At 46.3% G+C, this 22,591-nt stretch overlaps 1 protein-coding gene across 1 annotated transcript; it reads right to left on the bottom strand.

The window, feature by feature from the left end:
• Positions 1–747: 747 nt before the first annotated feature.
• On the bottom strand, positions 748–14,694 carry LOC149437800 (uncharacterized). Its single transcript, XM_089660620.1, has 4 exons — positions 14,627–14,694; positions 12,583–12,781; positions 1,119–1,340; positions 748–997 (listed from the first exon to the last, which is right to left on the bottom strand). The coding sequence occupies exons 1-4, from the start codon at positions 14,692–14,694 to the stop codon at positions 851–853; spliced, it is 636 nt and encodes a 211-aa protein (XP_089516746.1). The 3' UTR covers positions 748–850.
• Between the last annotated feature and the right edge of the window lie 7,897 nt (positions 14,695–22,591).

Raw genomic sequence — 22,591 nt, 5'->3', positions numbered from 1 at the left:
AGTCATAAAGAACAGCGGGGCTGAGTCCCACCAGAGGTCAGAGAGTGAGGATGGGGGGAGAACAACCAAGATGAAGACTGGACTGATCCTGAAGACCACCATCATTGGGGTATTGACTCCTCCCTCATTATCACTTTCTGTTTAAGGGTCCAAAGTTGGAGGATGTTATCACACTATTATCATCATGTAAAAGTCTGTGCTCCAATCACATCATCCGATATAAAATGTCCAGCTAAAAGGAAATGGGTGTAAAAGAAGTAAGGCCAATGTAATGTACAACTTATTATATAGGATACAAATGTTAGGACTATATAGTATCAGAATGATGTAATGTACAACATAGAGTATATAGTGCAGGGGTCAGGACTCATAATATTGTATTCAGTAATCAGTAGAACATTAAATGTTTACTGCAGACAAGTTGCAGAGATCCCACACCGCTGCCTCCCATCTCCTGAGACTGCACTCAGTGACTTGGGTCTGAAACACTACAGACATATCCCTCCACCCGGCACAGCCAGCAGATAACAGAGAAGGTCCCCTGGAGGAGTCAGGCACAAGGCAGGAGACCCCAGTCACATGTCCTGGGTGCCTACATTATGCAATGCTTAGAGTAAAAATCAACATTTTTGCTGCCAGCTGAACCCCAGAACCTCCATAAATCCAGTCTAGATACATAAATTGTGTCTGCAGCACAGAGAAGGAAGATTATCCGAGAGAAATCCAGGAATACAGGACGGGGAACACAGCTCAGGAAAGTGACCAGGGGATTACAGGCTGATATCACCCAGTCCCCGCCCTACTCTGGACCAATCAGTGAGCAGTATGGGTGGAGGAATGGATTTAGTGTTCATGACCCACCTGTGCTGATCTCTGTAGGAGTGTCCTCCTCTATAAATGTCCCCGTTATTCCATCCTCCTCCATAGACTGCTGATCATCCCTCACATACGCCTCTTCTGCTTTCACCTCAAATTCTATATCGATTGGATCTCCACTCTAAATCAAGGAAATGAGAGAAAATATCATCTGTAAAATGTAAGATTTATGATTGTGACATCACACAAAATCCACACATTGTCTTCATGAGTTCATGTTCTAGATGCTCCATCCCACCAACCTTGTAATAGTGAGGGATGGTGTGACCTTCCTGTGTGGAATCCCGGGAATACAGAGGATGGGGACATCTCTCTGGTTGGATCCTGTAGCTGGATGACTCCACCATGGTGTCCTGGTACAGATCTTTGTGTTTTTTTAGAAGCTCTGACTCCTCCATCCCCCCATCCTCATCCTCTTTTATCTCTTCTTTAACCTCAACTTTAGGATCTCTCAGGTTTCCACTCTGAATATATAATAAAAATGACATCAATGGTAACAATGCAGATAATGTACAGATCCTAATGATACTATCAGTGATTGTTCCTCATCTACCTGATGATGGTGAGGGATGGTGTGACCTTCCTGTGTGGAATCCCAGGAATACAGAGGACGGGGACATCTCTCTGGTGGGTTCCCATGACTGGATCCATCTGTAGGAAACACACACACTGACTGAATCCATTGTTTCTATGTGTTTATCAGATGATGGGGGATCTAGGTGGATCCTCCGTACTGCTCTCTCCTTTACAATAAAGTCTCCTCTTACCCGGTGATGTGAGGGGCGGCTGATTGTCCATCATGACGTCCTTGTAGAGATCCTTGTGTCCTTCTAAATACTCCCACTCCTCCATGGAGAAATAGACAGTGACACCCTGACACCTTATAGGAACCTGACACACACAATGATACAGTCACCATCCAGACACATCCCTTGTCTGTTACTGGAGAATGTCCCAGAATTCCCGGCACCGCTCACCTCTCCTGTCAGCAGCTCAGTGATCTCTCTGGTGACTTCTAGAATCTTCTTCTTCTTTCTCTCTTCTATCAGGGAGGGAGGTGGAGGCAATGTGATGTCATATGATCTCCAGACTTCAAAGGAGGAAAACTCTACATCTGAACACAAATAGTCACATCAAATGATATTCCCAGAATCCTCCTCACCTCTCCATTCAGGTCTCCATTTTATTAAAGCCCCACTTTAGGCTGAGGTATAATTCCCCCCCACAGGACCCCCACACTACGCAGAGTATAGGCTTGTTGCAGCATTCTGATGTCATTACATACAACGCAGGACCAACAGTCCCACTTTACATGTGAGGATACCAAGGGACCCCACATCCTAAGAGCATCAGAAAAAAAATCAAGATGGAGGGACATTGGGAGGAGGAGCTGTGAGGTCATTGTGATGTCATAGGATTCTCTGAGTCTGAACGGAGGGAAATTGGGAGGAGGAGCTGTGAGGTCAGTGTGATGTCATAGGATTCTCTGACTCTGAATGGAGGGACACTGGGAGGAGGAGCTGTGAGGTCAGTGTGATGTCATAGGACTCTCTGACTCTGGATGGATAGACATTGGGAGGAGGAGCTGTGAGGTCAGTGTGATGTCATAGGATTCTCTGACTCTGGATGGAGGGACATTGGGAGGAGGAGCCGTGAGGTCAGTGTGATGCCATAGGATTCTCTAACTCTGGATGGAGGGACATTGGGAGGAGGGGCTGTGAGGTCAGTGTGATGTCATAGGATTCTCTGACTCCGGATGGAGGGACATTGGGAGGAGGAGCTGTGGGGGGCACTTTGTGAGGTTTCTGTACATTGCTCCCAGGTGCATCCCACTTCTCCAAACATGAAAGGTGACCTTTATCTTTGGGCTTTGCCAGGACTCATATTTCTCAGATCTCCGTGATCTCCGGAGACTTTACTGATCACATTTTAGGATAAATATCTGAGACTGGGATCATTATGGAGAAATATGCTTTCAGGACATTATTATTATTATTATACAGGATTTATGGCGCCAACAGTTTGCTCAGCACTTTAAAATATAATGGGAGACAATACAGATCAATACAGTACAATACAAGAGAGATAGGAGGGCCCTGCTACTTGGAGCTTACAATCTAGGAGGGAGGGGCTAGTGGTACAAAAGGTAGTAACTGTGGGGGATGGACTGGTAGGAGGAATAGAAGATTCCATTATTAGCTGAGTGCAGGATAGGCTTCCCTGAAGAGATAGGTTTTCAGAGATCACCTAAAAGTGAGTGGAGTAGGCGATAGTCTGATAAAATGGGGTAGAGAGTTCCAGAGGATGGGGGAAGCTCTGGAGAAGTCCTGGAGCTGAGCATGGGAGGAGGAGACAAGGGAGCTAGAGAGCAGGAGGTCGTGCGAGAAGCGGAGAGGACGGTTTGGGTGACATTTGGAGACAAGATTGGTGATGTAATTTGGGGCAGAGTTATAAATGGCTTTATATGTTATTGTTAGTGTTTTGAATTTTATCCGTTGGGCAATGGGAAGCCAGTGGAGGGATTAGCAGAGAGGGGTGGAGGACACTGAATGGAGGACTGTGGAGGGATTGGCAGAGAGGGGTGGAGGACACTGAATGGAGGCCAGTGGAGGGATTGGCAGAGAGGGGTGGCAGATACAGAACGGTTAGTAAGGTGGATGAGTCTGGCAGCAGTGTTCATGATAGACTGAAGAGGGGATAGCCTGCGATGAGGTCGGCCAATGAGGAGGGAGTTACAATAGTCAAGGTGAGATATAACAAGGGAGTGAATAAGTTGCTTAGTGGTTTCCGAGGTTAGGAACGGGCGTATCTTGGAGATGTTGCGGAGGTGAAGTCTACAAGATTTGGACAGTGATTGGATTTGGGGCTGAAAGGACAGATGGGAGTCTAGGATTACACCTAGTACCCTGGCATGAGGGAGGGACTGATTGGTGTATTATTGATCTTGATGGAGAAGTCAGTGGAGTGGGCACAGGCTGGAGGGAATACTAAGAACTCAGTTTTGGAAAGATTCAGTTTGAGGAAGTGAAGGGACATCCATGCCGATATGTCACTTAGTAGTTTAGTAATGAGAGAGGAGACTGAAGGGGTGAAGTGAGGATGAGACTGAAGGGGTGGGGTGAGGGGTAGAAAGATAGATTTGTGTGTCATCAGCATAGAGATGGTACTTAAATCCATGGGAGTTTATCAAGTGACCAAGGGAGGAAGTGGAGATGGAGAAGAGAAGGGGTCCAAGGACAAAACCTTGAAGGAACCCTACAGAAAGAGGGAGTGGAGAGGAGGAGCCAGAGTTATAGGTAACGCTGAAGGAGCGCTGCGATAGGTAGGAGGAGAACCAGGAGAGATCAGAGTCTCGGAGGCCAAGATAGTGGAGTTTTTTGAGGAGGAGGGGATGGTCAACTGTATCAAAAGCTGCAGAGAGGTCAAGAAGTAAGAGTATGGAATAGTGGCCATTGGTTGGGTTTAGTATGGAGTAGAGACCATTGGTTGGGATGAGTATGGAATAGTGGCCATTGGTTGGGATGAGTACGGAGTAGTGGCCATTGGTTGGGATGAGTACAGAGTAGTGGCCATTGGTTGGGATGAGTACGAAGTAGTGGCCATTGGTTGGGATGAGTACGGAGTAGTGGCCATTGGTTGGGATGAGTATGGAGCAGTGGCCATTGGTTTTAGCAGTTAGTAGATCATTAGTGAGTTTTAGTAGGGCAGTTTCAGTGGAGTGTAGTGAGTGAAAGCCAGACTGTAAAGGGTCAGGAAGGTTGTTATTGGTGAGGTGGGAGCTCAGGCGATTGTAGACTAAGCGTTCTAGGAGTTTAGAGGTAAATGGCAGCAGGGAGATGGGTCTTAAGTTGTTCAGGTTGATGGGGTCCAGGGAGGGCTTTTTAAGTATGGAAGTGATGTGCGCATGCTTTAGAGGGGTTAGGGAGGGATAGGTTGAAGATGTGAGTGAGGGAGCATAGGATGGAAGAAGAGGGTGACCGTAGTAGTTGTGAGGGGACAGGATCCAGGGGGCAGGTGGTGAGACGGGCTTCTGAGAAAACCTTAGTTACCTCTTCAGTAGGGAGGTCAAAAGAGGAAGGTGTTGAGGGAGGTTTAGTATAAGGTATGCTATGTGGGATGGATGTCTGTGCAGTGATGATGCCCCTACAAATTGCGTCAATCTTGTTTTTGAAATGATTTGTAATCTCATAAGCAGTGAACGAGGTTCTGGGTGGAGGAGGAGATTCTGGGTGGAGGTGGAGGTGAAGGTGCTGGGTGGAGGCAAATGCAAGTTTCCAGCAGAGCATTGCAGCCCAGCAGAAAGCCTTGGAACAAGCAAAGGCCCGCCATAGGGAATTGCTGGTGCAGCAGGACCAGAAACACCAGCAACAAATTGAGGCTGTTTTGAAGCAGCTCCAGCAGAGGCAGCAGACTGGGGCTGGTGATGATTCTGGTAAAACACCATCATTTTTTGTGGGCCATTTGTTGCCAAAAATGACTGGAGATGATGATCCTGAGGTGTTTCTAACCACATTTAAAAGGACTGCTGAAAGTGGCCTAAAGAACAGTGGGCTGGATTGATGGCCCTATTATTAACTGGAGAGTCGCAAAAAGCTTACTATGACCTGGAGCCGGACCAGGCCAAAGACTATGAGGTGCTAAAAGCGGACATTTTGGACCAGTTGGGTGTTACCCTTGCTGTCCGTGCTCTACGGGTACATAATTGGGAAACCTCACAGGTCGCAGATGTATGATCTCATTCACCTGAGCAGGAAGTGGCTGCAGCCATAGACTTTGACTGCCCCAAAAATTGTGGAACGTGTCGTCATGGATCGGTTCCTAAGGTCTCTGCCTAATGCCATTCAAAAGTGGGTCAGCCATGGAGACCCAGAGATAGCAGACAAGCTTGTGGATCTATTGGAGAGATACTTGGCTACAGAGAACCTGATCTCCTCATCCAGAGACTCACGGACTTTCCACCCTAAGACCAGACCATCCCCAGTGGTGGGTAAGACAATTCCAAGTGGTGAGGGTGGAGAGAGTGAGAGGGTGGGAGTATTACCCAATGTCTGGCAAGAGCGTCCAGGAAGGTCAAAGCCACAAGAGGCGGCAAAAAGGGTTATTTGTTACCGCTGCCGGCAAGAGGGACATATTGCAGCCAATTGCCCAGTGGTGGATGAGCCTATGCAGTGTGACTTTCTGAGGGACCGCCTTCAGTCGTTGTTTGCGACAGTGGTATGCACGGCCAGCCCAGGCACCGAGAAACATTTGTGCAAAATGACTGGTAATGGAAATAATATTGTGGGGTTGCTGGATTCAGGTAGCCTAGTAACCTTGATAAGAGAGGAGATAGTCACTACAGAGGTCTCTGGGTATAAAAAGGTGGCTGTTATTTGTATGCATGGGGACACCAGGGAGTATCCCGTGGCAATTGTGTTTTTTGAGACCCCCAAAGGTAAGCTGTCTAATCAGGTAGGATTGGTGCTTCACTTACCACATGATGCCATTGTGGGGAGGGATTTTCCACAATTCTGGGAACTCTGGGATTGTCCTGACCCCCCACTGTCTCCCTTGCAGACCAGGAAGGTGAATCCCGGAAATCGTCTGAGTGTGGTGAGGTCTCTCCCAAGTTCCCCTTGTCAGTACTAGCTGGGGAGACCCAAGGAGCTGGGGAGGAGCCCGCCACTTCAGATGAAAACCTGCCGGCTGTGGAGTTTTCAGACTTAGAGGTGCATAGGGAAAATTTTGCCACCGAACAGTTGAAAGACCCCACGCTGATAAAAGCCCGGGAAAATGTAGTAAAAGTAGATGGCGAACTAGTGAGAAAACTTCTGCTTATCCATACTTCCTTGTGGAAAGGGACCTACTCTATCGAGTCGCTCAAGGGGCGGAAGAAACCATTGAGCAACTGGTGGTGCCCAGACCTTACAGGAAGTTGGTGTTGGAGTTGACCCATGGACACATCCTTGGGGGTCATTTGGGGGTGGAGAAAACCAGGGAAAGAGTATTACATCAGTTCTATTGGCCTGGGGTCATTAAGGAAATAGAAAATTACTGTTCCTCTTGCCCTGTGTGTCAGAAGTTGGCCCCTATGCCCCATTTCCGTAGTCCACTCGTACCTCTTTCCATCATTGAGGTCCCTTTTGAAAGTATTGCAATGGATTTGGTCGGTCCGCTAGGGGGCATCAGTACATGTTGGTCATCCTCGACTATGCCACCCGCTATCCAGAGGCGATTCAGCTCCGAAATACCTCTGCCAAGACGATAGCTAAGGAGCTATTTCTCGTTTTCAGCCGAGTGGGTATTTCGAGGGAACTGCTTACAGACCAAGGAACCCCCTTTATGTCCCGGGTGATGAAAGAACTGTGCAAACTGTTCAAGGTAAAACAATTGCGCACCTCTATGTATCATCCCCAAACCGACGGGTTGGTTGAAAGGTTCAACAAAACCCTGAAACAAATGTTAAGGAAGGTGGTAGATAAGGATGGAAAGGGGTGGGATTATTTAATACCCCATTTGATGTTTGCCATCCGGGAGGTACCCCAGTCCTCTACAGGGTTTTCACCTTTTGAGTTGCTCTATGGGAGACACCCAAGGGGGCTGTTAGATATTGCCAAAGAAACGTGGGAAAGTGAGAGTTCTCCTCACTGGAGTGTAATCGGGGAGCCCAGACCAGGTTGTTTGCTGAGGGAGATAGAGTGCTAGTGCTAATCCCTACGGTAGAAGGCAAATTCCTGGCCAAATGGCATGGCCCAAACGAGGTGATTGAGAGAGTGAGCGAGGTGAATTACAGGGTCAGACAACCAGAAAGGTGGAAACCTGAACAGATCTACCACGTTAATCTGTTGAAGGCCTGGAGGGACGGGGAATCCCTAGTTGCAGAGGCTGTGTCACCAGCGCCATCTGACTGCTTGGTTCTGGAGGTTGGAATAGCTGTCACGCTGTCTACAACTCAAACACAGGAAGCTAGAGAGTTTGTGCTCCTCAACACAGATGTTTTCTCTGAGCTGCCGGGACAAACCTCGGGGGTGGAGCATGACATTATCACCCCACCGGGTGAAAGGGTAAAACTAAAACCCTATAGAATACCAAAGGCCCGACGGGAGGCAATACGTGGGGAAGTACGGAGAATGCTGGATTTGGGGGTGATAGAGGAGTCCCAGAGTGACTGGTCCAGCCCCATAGTGTTGGTGCCCAAACCAGATGGGAGCTGGTGATTTTGTAACGACTTTCGACAGTTAAATAAAGTTACAAAATTTGACACCTACCCCATGCCAAGGATAGATGAACTAATCGACCGACTGGGAGCAGCCCGGTACATGACAACGCTTGATTTGATGAAAGGTTATTGGCAGATTCCACTAGCTAAGTCAGCAAAAGAGAAGACTGCATTTGTAACCCCAGAAGGTTATTCCAGTATAGAAGAATGCCGTTTGGGTTACAGAATGCACCGGCCACCTTTCAGCAAAAAATGGATCAGATTCTTCACCCCCATCAGAAGTATGCTGCAGCTTACCTGGATGATGTGATTGTCCATAGCACAGATTGGGCCTCACATTTGCCAAAAGTTCAGGCTGTGCTAGACTCCATACGGAAAGCTGGGTTTACGGCCAACCCAAAGAAGTGTACTATTGGACAGGAGGAGGCCAGGTACCTGGGGTACACTACTGGGAGAGGGGTAATAAAACCTCAGATAAACAAAGTGGAAGCGATACAGAGTTGGCCACACCCAAATAACAAGAAGCAGGCATGGGCTTTCCTAGGAATTGCTGGCTACTATCGGCAATTCATCCCCCATTTTGCTTCTCTGGCGGTGCCCCTGACCAACCTGACAAAAGGGAAGGAGTCTGTCATGGTTAAGTGGTCCCCTGATGCTGAAGCAGCCTTCCAGTCTTTAAAAAGGGTCTTATGTAGCCAGCCAGTCCTATACTCCCCAGATTTCTCAAAAGACTTTGTGGTCCAGACGGATGCATCTGATGTTGGCTTAGGAGCGGTGCTGTCCCAGGTTTGGAAGGGGGAGGGGCACCCGGTTATCTACCTCAGCAGAAAGCTAAAATCTCACGAGGAAAATTACGCCACCATTGAGAAGGAGTGTTTAGCGGTAAAGTGGGCCCTAGATTCCCTTCGGTACTATCTGCTGGGCAGACACTTTGACCTGATCACAGATCACGCTCCCCTGAAATGGATGGCTCAAAATAAGGAGACCAATAGAAGGGTAAATAGGTGGTTTCTGGCCCTACAAGAATTTACCTTCATGGTGAAGCATCGCCCTGGAGTCCAGATGGGAAATGTGGATGCTTTATCCCGGGTTCATGCCTGCCTGGCTACTGGTGTTACAACCCCAAGGTTGAAACAAGAGGGGGGGGTATGTGACAGTAGGCAGGTGAAATCACCTGGTTGTGTCCTGGATGGACAATACATTTGTCCGAGGTTCAGGCTTTATGGGGATTTGTCCCACTAGAGGGAAGTGCTGAGTCCTTTAGTACTGAGGTAATGAGCCCAGCTGAAGGTAGTGGGCTCATTAACACCTGTATAAAACTTCCCAGAGTGCTTAGGGAGTTGCTCCAACCTGGAACCAGATCTATGCCTGAACTGACTGGGGAGCAAACATCTTATCTGTGTGCAGGGAGACAACAGCCTGTGTGGATAAGCCTCCAACTACTAGCACTAGGTATCGCATCAGGCTGTACCTAGTGGGTAGCTAGGGAAAGCTGTTGGTACAGTAAGTAGCCAAGTTGGCCAGGATTTAATTTGATGTTTCTTTTTGGTTTGACATTTTTGTACATATTGTAAATAAACTGCACCTTTTTGTTTTTTCACCTCCACTGTTGTTGTGCTGTGCCTGTCTTTTTGTGTTGTGCACCCATCCAGGGGGTCACACACACCCACTGCTGAGCTAATCCCGTTACACACTCAATATTAAATGACATCAGAATGTGAATCAATGCAAAAAAAAAAACATCCGTGAATATTCAAAATATAAAGTCCATGCAAGTGAAACTGTCAAAAGGTGATCTTCACTCAAAAAAATCCTCAAATGTCAGCAATGCCTGCTCACCTCCACACACTGACCACACAGGGCCAAAGGCTAGTAACCTCCTCTGTACCAGATCCTCATAAATATGCTCCTCATCCAGGGACCACAGGATAAATGGGGACTCCTCCCAAGTGTACCTTATCCACTCCACCTCCCCTCCAGGACATATAAGTGACACAGAAAGATCCTTCCATAGTGCAGTATTGTTTATTGTAAGAATGGATAAAAGTTCTATTGCATCACGTGTAATTCCCAGACACATCAGCCTGTCACCACATCCTATGGGTGTACTGCATGGTATCTGGGGGAAGCAATATGGCCGCTGCATCCGGACATGCGTCACCTCGTAACCAGAAATGGCGTACCGACGCGTTGCATCACGTGCATTGGTACGCCATTTCGGGTTACGAGGTGATGCATGTCCCTGGATGAGGAGCATATTTATGAGGATCTGGTACAGAGGAGGTTACTAGCCTTTGGCCCTGTGTGGTCAGTGTGTGGAGGTGAGAAGGCATTGCTGACATCTGAGGATTTATTCACCAGAGTGAAGATCACCTTTTGACAGTTTCACTTGCATGGACTTTATATTTTGAATATTCAGATTTTTTTTTTTTGCATTGATTCACATTCTTATGTCATTTAATATTGAGTGGTTATTAGTTTTGTAAAATATATTGTTAATGCATTCGATATATTTTTCTTTATATCACTTTATTTATTTCTATATATTCTTTGTGTAGTGGTGTCACATTAAGGATAGTTTATTCCCGTTTGCGGGTCATTTTTTACCACTGAGCACTAATATGTTGACACATTTTGCACAATTAAGTATACATTTTTATTTATGATTAGGATTTGGGTTTATATAGCGCTTCACTATTTTATGTATTTTTATTTCACGCTTCTTGGGTTAAGTCGAGTGGCAGCAGCTATAATTATAGGGATCATTATCCATATAAAGTGCAGGAGGACACCTTCATTTGTTTGCTGGGATTTGGTTTTACGCCACAATCGCTCCAGCGCACGGCTATGTCTCTTAAGATGTCTGGTGTGGTCAGTCTGCCACGGATGTAATGGTCGGGGCCTGATGCTTCGTGTTGTTAGAGGAACAAGTGAGTCCAGTGCGGATGATAGTGAACTGTTGTAGACAGCAGTGGCCAGGTCAGGGCAGGACAGGGGAGAGATTCTGTCATAGAGTTGGTCAGTTGCAGAGTGGAAGGAGCCGGGTTCAAGTTGTGAAGGTTTCTGCGGGTAATTGTTGGCTGCTTGGAGGGATAGGTGTTTGAAGACGAGGAGACTGTGAAGGTGATGAGATTGTGATCAGAGAGAGGAAAGGGGGTGTTTGTGAGGTTGTAGGGAGTGCAAAGATGGGAGAAAACAAGGTCTAATGTATTCCCATCAGAGTGAGTGGAGGACGGTATACATTGTGTTCAGGACATTTACTACAAATGACAGTTTTCTCTCTTTCTTCCTATTTGAATCTTATGAAACAAAGACATAGATATTCCAATCCCCCTAAATATCCCCCCATCCCCCGCCACTAATTAAAGTCATAAAATCCATTAGTATAGACTGATGAGGTGAGAAGGTGACACCTCTCCACAATGAGGAGAATGTTCCGGCCCCGGAAGTGGGGGAATGTTCTGCCCCTGAAGGGGATAATCTGGGTTCCCACACTATATATGTGTGTATCATCATCTGCTGGAGATAAAAGACGTCACAGTGACTATGGAGGAAGAGGACGGACGTGACTATGGAGGAAGAGGACGGACGTGACCATGGAGGAAGAGGACGGACATGATGGGGGGTTACTGGGTATAAATAGGAAATAACATCTTCTTACCTCCTCTGCTGCCACTTCCAGCAACGTCTCCTCTCTGTTTCCTGCCTGTACCTGACATCACTTCCTGTCTTCCATAGAGACTTCCTGTCTGGGTAGAAGTGAGATCCCCACTTTGTGGAGCTCAGAGGATTTGCAGCCCCGAGAAGCGTCTGGTAGTGTGACCCCGGCCTTGTGCTGGGTGTGTATGGACTGTAGATCCTTATAGAGGGGTCACCTCCACTCCCACCAAGGGGGACAGAAATATATGACTACCTAGTCCAGCCTTTCTCAGCCAGGGGTCCTCCAAAGGTTTCTAGGGGCTCCTTCAGCAATGAACAATTCCTGTCTCTTAGTAACAAATGGCATCAATGATCTGTAAAATCCATTTCTTGGAATACATCACAGGACACGAAGCATCTTTATAAATCCTTCCTAACACTGTTATGCCCACCTACAGGTGATCGGACATTGGCAAACAATAGACAGGACGTCCCCTTGTAGAGCATATCTCCGACATAGGAAAGGTTTGTAGCAAGCCATAGCCCATAACAGGAGGGGACGGATCTCTGGGATTCCTGAGGGACTCCAAGAAATGGATTTTACAGGTAAACCAAAAAATGTCATTTTCTTTGTCGCACATCACAGGACACAGAACATCTTTTACATTCCTTACTAACAGGGATGTCCCACCTAGAACATGAGGGGAGGACAACAAGCCAACAGGTCCCAAAAACAACCAGAAATAGGAAAGAACCTCATGCAGCAGCCTGCAAAAACCAATGTGTCCAAAGGGAAGAGTCCTTAGTGACTCCAACATCCACCTGGTAACATCATAAAGAGTGCACCGAAGACCAGGTAGAGGCTTCACCAACATGATACACTGAAGGTAGGTAGTGTCATCCCTTATAAAGGGGGAACCTGTCCTTTCATCCTGGAAACTGGAGCAACAAGCCGACAAATTCAGGGAATAAATGTAGACATGGAAGCTGAGTGATCCTTCTATTCGGTCCTCAGGAGCCACAAAGAGAAATCCTGTTGCCAAATTGCGGCTGTCAACTACAGGTAACCTGATAGACAAACAAATACCCAACATGATAAAAACCTATTCCCCCAGTTACTGAGCCTGAGGGCAAAGGAAGGTAATACACTGTCCTGGCTGAGATGAGGGCAAAGGAAGGTAATACGCTGTCCCGGCTGAGATGAGGGTAAAGGAAGGTAATACGCTGTCCCAGCTGAGATGATGGTAAAGGGAGGTAATACGCTGTCCCGGCTGAGATGAGGGTAAAGGAAGGTAATACGCTGTCCCGGCTGAGATGAGGGTAAAGGGAGGTAATACGCTGTCCCAGCTCAGGGTAAAGGAAGGTAATACACTGTCCCAGCTGAGATGAGGGTAAAGGAAGGAAATACGCTGTCCCGGCTGAGATGAGGGTAAAGGGAGGTAATACGCTGTCCCGGCTGAGATGAGGGTAAAGGAAGGTAATACGCTGTCCCGGCTGAGATGAGGGTAAAGGAAGGTAATACGCTGTCCCGGCTGAGATGAGGGTAAAGGGAGGTAATACGCTGTCCCGGCTGAGATGAGGGTAAAGGAAGGTAATACGCTGTCCCGGCTGAGATGAGGGTAAAGGAAGGTAATACGCTGTCCCGGCTGAGATGAGGGTAAAGGGAGGTAATACGCTGTCCCGGCTGAGATGAGGGTAAAGGAAGGTAATACGCTGTCCCGGCTGAGATGAGGGTAAAGGGAGGTAATACGCTGTCCCGGCTGAGATGGAAAGGTACAAACCCCTTTAGATAAAAATAATAAATAAAAAGCTAAGGTAAAAAAGCCATCTTTGTGAAAGAACAAAGGGAACAAAAGGAAGGTCCTGAATGGGTTTAAACAGAGAATTCTGTAAAAACAGAAAGAGAAACATAGAAACAATGACAGGCTGACCGGAGGAACAACATGCATGACATCTAGTACCAACGCATGCAACTAGAAAGTGTAATGCAATCAGCCCCTGAAAGAAGAGACTGCCAAGGCTGAAATCTGACTCTTGGTTATACACAAGGCCAGGCACACATTCACCCCCCACCCCAAGAAGGAAACCAAGACACGGACCAAAACAAGGAGGAAACCTCTTAGGTCAACAAAACACAAAATATGATTGTTAGGACCTGCGGGAAGTCTCCCTAATTTAGAATTCCTAGTCTTCAAAAGAGCAGAAACAACAAAAGGCCTATCTACATCTGTCTCTCAAAACCTTTTTGGCTGCAATAGTCAATCCAGTATGCCCTCTGACACCATAAGGCTGGAAAAATCAGTCTTTGTAACAGCAGGGCTTGACTATCTGGAGATCCAAGGACTTGTGTAGAATCAAAGAAAAAACATGAAGCATGAAGTAAGGAGGGGAACAGTTCCAAAATTCTAAGGCCTGGTTCACACTGCAATAAACAGCTGCCGGAGGTCTTTACCGCTCAGCCTTTGGGCTGGGAACATTTCCCTTGCCGTACCATCTGGTAGCCCAGTAAATGAGGTTTTCCTAGATCACAGATGATGAGTGTAGACCGTATAGTAAGAACATACCCAAATCCACGGCACCGCTCCAACCTGTACCCCCTAATGACCACGGACCATCCAGGTGATAGTACTTGTACCCCGTTTCTTCTCCAGCATGAAATCATGAATAGGAACAAAAAAGATGAAAAGCTGCACTCTGCAATTAATAATTGTAATTAGCTCCCTCTTAATATTTCATTCTGTTGATGATGAAATAACTCCATACACATGATCTCCACCTGATAAACCAAACTCCCGAAATATGTTTCACCCAAATGGGCTCGCTCACATAGAGTAGGGTTGGGGCCACTCTATCCTTGTGAATGAGCCCACTGGGGTGAAACACAGAATAAAATATGAAGAATGGGCTGATTACGGAGTGTGACTCTTCATCTTCTTGTAGACGGTATAGTCACAGATGAGAACACAGGAGACCAAGTCCATATCTCATGCTTCCTAATTTATAGAGATAATATGTGGGCTCTAACCCTGTCCAATCACCTCTGGGGGATGTTCCCTCCTCAGCCCTGGGGTTGGTTCTGTCTTCTGAAGGTGCCATGGGCTACATGGACCCACCGTTTCTGGTGTCTGGGTTGGTGATGTGATTTCCAACACCAGTGCTTCAGTCTGATCTCAACATATTCATTCACAGCATGGCTGTCATGAGCAGACCCCATAGAACCATGTTGGGGCCCCTCTGGGATTCTGTACTCCAGAAACATACCATTTTATATAAGAAGGACAATCCTTTTCAGCCAGTGGGGAGCCCAATGTGCACAAATCTCTTCTCCCCACTGGGGTCGTAGTCAGCACATTATAATATTTCCTTTGACGCTCAGTGAGGTGACAGATCATTCATCTGTATCTATGTCTACAGGGATGTCAGATCATTATTACCATCTAGGTGTTCATTCCTCCAATCTTCACACTCCAGAGCCGACTATTCAGATTTTTATATTGTGACCATTTGTCTTCTACTGACCACTAAATGAAGAGAACACTGTATCTGTAATACTGAACATTGAATTCCAGGAATATCTGTCATATCATGCCACCTTTACAGGGGATGTTACATCCAACCATTGCTGGTGTCCTCCATGTCTATGGTCACCTTACAGAGACTATCTGAGATATGTTCCTGAAGGTCCTGCCAACATTCCATACCAGATCCTTATCTGAGCATGCTGGCCAGGCCAGGAAAAGGGTGGGGAGGGGGTGTATTTCCTCCCTTTTGGACCATACCAGGTGACATGACTTCAACATGGATAAGGGGGGGGGGGTAACTTGGACAATGGTTTCTTCCTCTTACATATAACTGTATTTATTCACAAAAACGCAAATTGTAAAGAAACAAAATTATAAAAAGTGTCCTATACTGTACATCAATGTCAATCATGAAGTCCAATGCCCTCCTAAAGAAAAAAATCTGATCTAATATGAGGATAAGGGGCCATTTCTCAACCGGAGTTCATTGTATCCATATAACAGATATGTGACAGGACTAAATCTGCAATTACATTTTACTGCAAAATCAAAGGTGACAAAATTGTTCTTCCCCAAGCAGTCATATATTTCTGTCCCCCTTGGTGGGAGTGGAGGTGACCCCTCTATAAGGATCTACAGTCCATACACACCCAGCACAAGGCCGGGTCACACCACCAGATGCTTCTCGGGGCTGCAGTTCCGCTGAGCTCCACAAGGTGGGGATCTCACTTCTACCCAGACAGGAAGTCTCTATGGAAGAAAGACAGGAAGTGATGTCAGGTACAGACAGGCTGTAGAGAGGAGACACTGCTAGAAGTGGCAGCAGAGGAGGTAATAAGATGTTATGTTCTATTTACACCCAATAACCCCCCATCATGTCTGTCCTCTTCCTCCATAGTCATGTCTGTCCTCTTCCTCCATAGTCATGTCCGTCCTCTTCCTCCATAGTCACTGTGATGTCTTTTATCTTCAGCAGATGATGATACACACATATATATTACTAACCTACTAAGTGACATATTGGCATGGATGTCACTCTTCCTCAAATTCAATCTTTCCAAAACTGAGCTCTTAGTATTCCCCCAGCCCGTGCCCCCTCCCCCGACTTCTCCATCAAGATCAATAATACAACCATCAGTCCCTCCCCTCATGCCAGGGTACTAGGTGTAATCCTAGACTCCCATCTGTCCTTTCAGTCCCAAATCCAATCACTGTCCAAACCTTGTAGACTTCACCTCCGCAACATCTCCAAGATACGCCGTTCCTAACCTCGGAAACCACTAAGCAACTTATTCACTCCCTTGTTATATCTCGCCTTGACTATTGTAACTCCCTCCTCATTGGCTGACCTCTCCGCAGGCTATCCCCTCTTCAGTCTATCATGAATGCTGCTGCCAGACTCATCCACCTTACTAACCGTACTGTATCTGCCACCCCTCTCTGCCAATCCCTCCACTGGCCTCCACTCAGTGTCCTCCACCCCTCTCTGCCAATCCCTCCACTGGCCTCCACTCAGTGTCCTCCACCCCTCTCTGCCAATCCCTCCACTGGCCTCCATTCAGTGTCCTCCATCCCTCTCTGCCAATCCCTCCACTGGCCTCCACTCAGTGTCCTCCACCCCTCTCTGCCAATCCCTCCACTGGCCTCCACTCAGTGTCCTCCACCCCTCTCTGCCAATCCCTCCACTGGCCTCCACTCAGCGTCCTCCACCCCTCTCTGCCAATCCCTCCACTGCCCTCCACTCAGTGTCCTCCACCCCTCTCTGCCAATCCCTCCACTGGCCTCCATTCAGTGTACTCCACCCCTCTCTGCCAATCCCTACACTGCCCTCCACTCAGTGTCCTCCACCCCTCTCTGCCAATCCCTCCACTGGCCTCCCTTCAGTGTCCTCCACCCCTCTCTGCCAATCCCTCCACTGGCCTCCCTTCAGTGTCCTCCACCCCTCTCTGCCAATCCCTCCACTGGCCTCCACTCAGTGTCCTCCACCCCTCTCTGCCAATCCCTCCACTGGCCTCCCTTCAGTGTCCTCCAACTCTCTCTGCCAATTCCTCTACTGGCCTCCACTTAGTGTCCTCCACCCCTCTCTGCCAATTCCTCTACTGGCCTCCACTCAGTGTCTTCCATCCCTCTCTGTCAATCCCTCCACTGGCTTCCCATTGCCCAAAGGATAAAATTCAAAACATTAACAATAACGTATGAAGCCATTTATAACTCCGCCCCAAATTACATCACCGATCTTATCTCTAAATATCACCCAAACCGTATTCTACGCTCCTTGCAAGACCTCCTACTCTCTAGCTCCCTTGTCTCCTCCTCCCATGCTCATTGCCAGGACTTCTCCAGAGCTTCCCCCATCCTTTAGAACTCTCTACCCCAATTTATCAGACTATCACCTACTCTGTTCACTTTAGGCAATCTTTGAAAACCTCTATCTTCAGGGAAGCCTCTCCTGCCCTCAGCTAATACTGGAATCTTCTACTCTTCCAACCAATCCATCCCCCACAGTTACTACCTTTTGTACCATTAGCCCCTCCCTCCTAGATTGTAAGCTCCAAGGATCAGGGCCCTCCTATCCCTCTTGTATTGAACTGTATTGTTGCTGTATTGTCTCCCGTTATATTGTAAAGCGCTGAGCAAACTGTTGGCGCCATAAATCCTGTATAATAATAATATAGTGTGGGAACCCAGATGAACCCCTTCAGGGGGAGGAGTTGATGATAATATATTTGCTCCCAAAGCTGGCCTACATGGTTCAGTTGTATCGTTTAGCCAGCGGGATGACCATAATATCTGAAGCGATTCCCCCATCCACACATTGGAGGTGGATGGGGGAATCCTCCCCGCTGCACTCTTGTATTCTGACAATGGGGGGACTCCTCCGCTCTCAGAATACACAGATCAGCACTGAAGCTATTGGCTGCAGCCGCTGGGGGAGTGGCTTTTATCTGGCAGTGGCTACACATGGATGGAAATGTGAGCGATCCCTGCTGAACCAGCTGAATTTCCATGGATCTATGGTCACCTTCAGTGACTTCCTCCCCTTCATCTCCTTCATGATGGAAGTCATGCTGAGATCATCTCCCATTGGCTGAGCAATATTCTCATTTGTCTCTCAGCTCCTTCTTGCTATTCCTCGTCCTGCCTGTTGTTTCCTTGGATTGATTTTCTGTGTAGTGACCCCGGCTTGGTCTCTTGGATGCGCTCGTCTGTTGCTTGCCCTGACCTTTCTCCTGATTCCTGGATCTCCTCCTCATCTCTCCTCCATATCCTCTTACACAGCTTTTCTCCACACCTGCAGTGACCCTGGGGGGAGGAAACTTGGCACCAGCACGCCGCCAAATCCATCCCCACCATTAGGGGCTCTGGAGACAATTGTCTGCTATTTACACTCCGTTCCTCCGCACGTCACCTGATCACATGACAGCTTACTTCCACAGATTCCGGACAGATTTCTGGATGGTAAAGGTCAAAGGTCACTCTTCAGTTTAGGAGAGGTAGGACACACCCAGGAACAAGGATTTGGTTTGCATGGGAGCCTCATATAGAGGACCCCTCAAATCTCCTCATCCCAATGTCCCTCCATCCAGAGTCTATATGTCCTATGACATCACACTGATATCACAGCTCCTCTTCCCAATGTCCCTCCATCCAGAGTCAGAGAATCCTATGACATCACACTGACCTCACAGTTCCTCCTCCCAATGTCCCTCCAACCAGAGTCAGAGAATCCTATGACATCGCACCGACCTCACGGCTCCTCCTCCCAATGTCCCTCCATCCAGAGTCAGAGAATCCTATGACATCGCACCGACCTCACGGCTCCTCCTCCCAATGTCCCTCCATCCAGAGTCAGAGAATCCTATGACATCACACTGACCTCACAGCTCCTCATCCCAATGTCCCTCCATTCAGAGTCAGAGAATACTATGACATCACACCGACCTCACAGCTCCTCCCCCAATGTCCCTCCATCCAGAGTCAGAGAATCCTATGACATCACACTGACCTCACAGCTCCTCCTCCCAATGTCCCTCCATCTGACATTTTTCTGATGCTCTTAGGATGTGGGGCCCCTTGGTATCCTCACATGTAAAGTGGGACTGTTGGTCCTGCATTGTATGTAATGACATCAGAATGCTGCAACAAGCCTATACCCTGCGTAGTGTGGGGGTCCTGTGGGGGGAAATTATACCTCAGCCTGAAGTGGGGCTTTAATAAAATGGAGACCTGAATGGAGAGGTGAGGAGGATTCTGGGAATATCATTTGATGTGACTATTTGTGTTCAGATGTAGAGTTTTCCTCCTGTGAAGTCTGGAGATCATATGACATCACATTGCCTCCACCTCCCTCCCTGATAGAAGAGAGAAAGAAGAAGAAGATTCTAGAAGTCACCAGAGAGATCACTGAGCTGCTGACAGGAGAGGTGAGCGGTGCCGGGAATTCTGGGACATTCTCCAGTAACAGACAAGGGATGTGTCTGGATGGTGACTGTATCATTGTGTTTGTCAGGTTCCTATAAGGTGTCAGGGTGTCACTGTCTATTTCTCCATGGAGGAGTGGGAGTATTTAGAAGGACACAAGGATCTCTACAAGGACGTCATGATGGACAATCAGCCGCCCCTCACATCACCGGGTAAGAGGAGACTTTATTGTAAAGGAGAGAGCAGTACGGAGGATCCACCTAGATCCCCCATCATCTGATAAACACATAGAAACAATGGATTCAGTCAGTGTGTGTGTTTCCTACAGATGGATCCAGTCATGGGAACCCACCAGAGAGATGTCCCTGTCCTCTGTATTCCCGGGATTCCACACAGGAAGGTCACACCATCCCTCACCATCATCAGGTAGATGATGACAATTATTGGTAGTTGTGATTTATACACAGCATGTTTGTTACAATGAATGTTTTATTATATCTTTCAGAGTGGAATCCTCGGGGATGATAATATTGATGGTAAAGAAGAGTATAAAGAGGAGGATGAGGAGTATGGAGTGATGGAGGAGTTTTCAGAAAGACACAAGGATATGATGGAGCCACCTAATACCAGGAACCCCCCAGAGAGATGTCCCCGTCCTCTGTATTCCTGGGATTCCACACAGGAAGGTCACACCATCCCTCACCATCATCAGGTAGATGAGGAGCAATCACTGATAGTATCATTAGGATCTGTACATTATAAAAAAAATGTACAAAGCGAGTGCTATCCAGTCAGCAGCTAAGCACTGAAGGTAACCAACATAAACCTTATGATAGAATAAATAAAATAGTGCAGCGCTAAAATAATGATTCAGATGAAAGGGAGGTAAAAATAAACAATAAATAATAAAATTTTATGTAAATAAACAATATATGTGAACGCACTTAAAAAATTCAAATGAAGACTAGTTATCAGATTAGCACAAAGGTAACTAGATAAAACCTTTAAATGAACATAAAGTATATAAGTGCAGTGCTCACACTAAATAAATAAATATGACATATAGTTCGTATCAGTGACTGAAAATATATAATTATAAATATATGGGGCAAATAATTTGTGTCAGTGACTAGATAGTGCCCATATAGTCCCAAAAGCTTCAATTGGTGCTTGTGCTCGTGGAAACAGAAGAAATGCGCACTCACCAGACACACAATATTAGTGCGTGTTATATCTTATATCCTGGTGTCATCAAGGTAGTCATCTGAGCCAGTTGTGGAAAAACGCTTCCTCTCAAGGTGGATGGGTCCCAGGACTTTAAATGTTGATGATCCAGGGGTGTCCAGAGTTCCCCTTAAGGGATAGGTGGGTGCAGCTCACAAGGGTTAACTGGAGGCTCCCTCTCTGGAGGTAATAAACTGGTACTGGGTGTCGTCACCGAATAAAGATGGCCACCAAAGTTCCACGATGCTCCGACGGCATGACATCACGGTGTGACTTGGCTCCTCCTTACACGTTACGTGCGCACGCACATCATCAGAGGAAGAAACCATTGGCACCATGACGTGACATAAGGCTTTAAATAGGCAGAATGGCGCATGCGTATCAAGCCGGCGACATTTTGCTGAAGCCTAAACAGATTGTTTACTCTCGTGCGCTGATGCGCCATTTTACTAGAGGTTTTTTATATAGATAAAAAGAGTATGTACATTCGTTCGCTTATGCTGTATATTACCTTAAATTCTAAATGTCAAAAGAGTATAATATATTAAAAACTCCTAATATATTGAAATATATTGGTGATGCAGGTGTGTTAATGCTTTATATGATTAAATAAACCATTTCAGATGTCAAAAGTATAGCACTTATATGAGTGTTGGAAGTGATTGATCTACATTAAATATTGATCAACTGTTGTATATTAATATCAATAAAGGATATTAATTAATAAGTAAAAGAAATAAAAAGTTGTATAAGAATATCAGCAAAATCATAATAAAAATATAATAAAGTCAAATAATGATACCATTAAAACACCTATTGTATTCAAATAATAAAATAAGTAAAATATATACTAGTGCCCATTATAGTAAAATTATAAATGATTATATTATTATATAAAAAAAAATTTTAGAACAAAAAATGGACATCAGAAGGATTTGGCAAAAGATCCGATGAGCGTTAACGAATGTACTAAGACTGAAATCACATATGATATGAATATAACCGTATTGTAAGAATAATACACAAGAATTAAAATATTTATGCTAAAAGTACACATTAAAGAATGTTCAAATGAAATTAACTATTAACGATAAAACAATTAACATCTAACTCAATATTGAGTCCTGCCGGGTGCAGGGTACCTAACTCGTAAATTTGTTTGGTCTCCAGTTGGGATACTGGCCGAGTCTTATATGTCCCTCTCCAGTGCGGGATGATAGTATCTATCCCTATGAACATAAGTGAGGAGGGATCTCTCTTCTGATATCACCTATAATGTAAGGAGAGGGAATGCTCCTTATATCCTTTTTTAATATTATAAATGTGCTCCGGAGACGGTCCCTCAACCTTCTCGTGGTACGACCCACATACTGTTTGGAGCATTCTAATAGACTACATATTTCCTATTACAGCCGATGAATTTGTCTATATTATATGTCTTATTAGTTTGATTAGAAAGATATCTGGTTATTATTTTCTTTCTAGTATCATTAGGATCTGTATATTATCTGCATTGTTACCATTGATGGCATTTTTATTATATATTCAGAGTGGAAACCTGAGAGATCCTAAAGTTGAGGTTAAAGAAGAGATAAAAGAAGAGAAGGATGAGGATGGGGGGATGGAGGAGTCAGAGCTTCTAAAAGAAGACAAAGATCTGTACCAGGACACCATGGTGGAGTCATCCAGCTACAGGAACCCACCAGAGAGA

This window comes from Staurois parvus, unplaced genomic scaffold (assembly GCF_062004578.1).
Source record: "Staurois parvus isolate SC_StPar_1 unplaced genomic scaffold, SC_StPar_1.0 ptg001254l, whole genome shotgun sequence".
NCBI classification, from domain to species: Eukaryota; Metazoa; Chordata; class Amphibia; order Anura; family Ranidae; genus Staurois; species Staurois parvus.
The sequence above is the reverse complement of the archived record's forward strand: the minus strand, read 5'-3'. Positions and strand labels throughout refer to the sequence as shown.

Bases quoted from the DNA above. Each gene is read 5' to 3' on its own strand.
- LOC149437800 (XM_089660620.1), bottom strand. From the start codon at position 14,694: ATGGACTTGGTCTCCTGTGTTCTCATCTGTGACTATACCGTCTACAAG. The intron at 12,782-14,626 runs GTAATCAGCCCA...TTTGTCTATCAG, and splicing joins AAGATGAAGAGTCACACTCC to GTTACCTGTAGTTGACAGCC. The intron at 1,341-12,582 runs GTGAAGCCTCTA...TTATATATTCAG, and splicing joins ACCTTCAGTGTATCATGTTG to AGTGGAAACCTGAGAGATCC.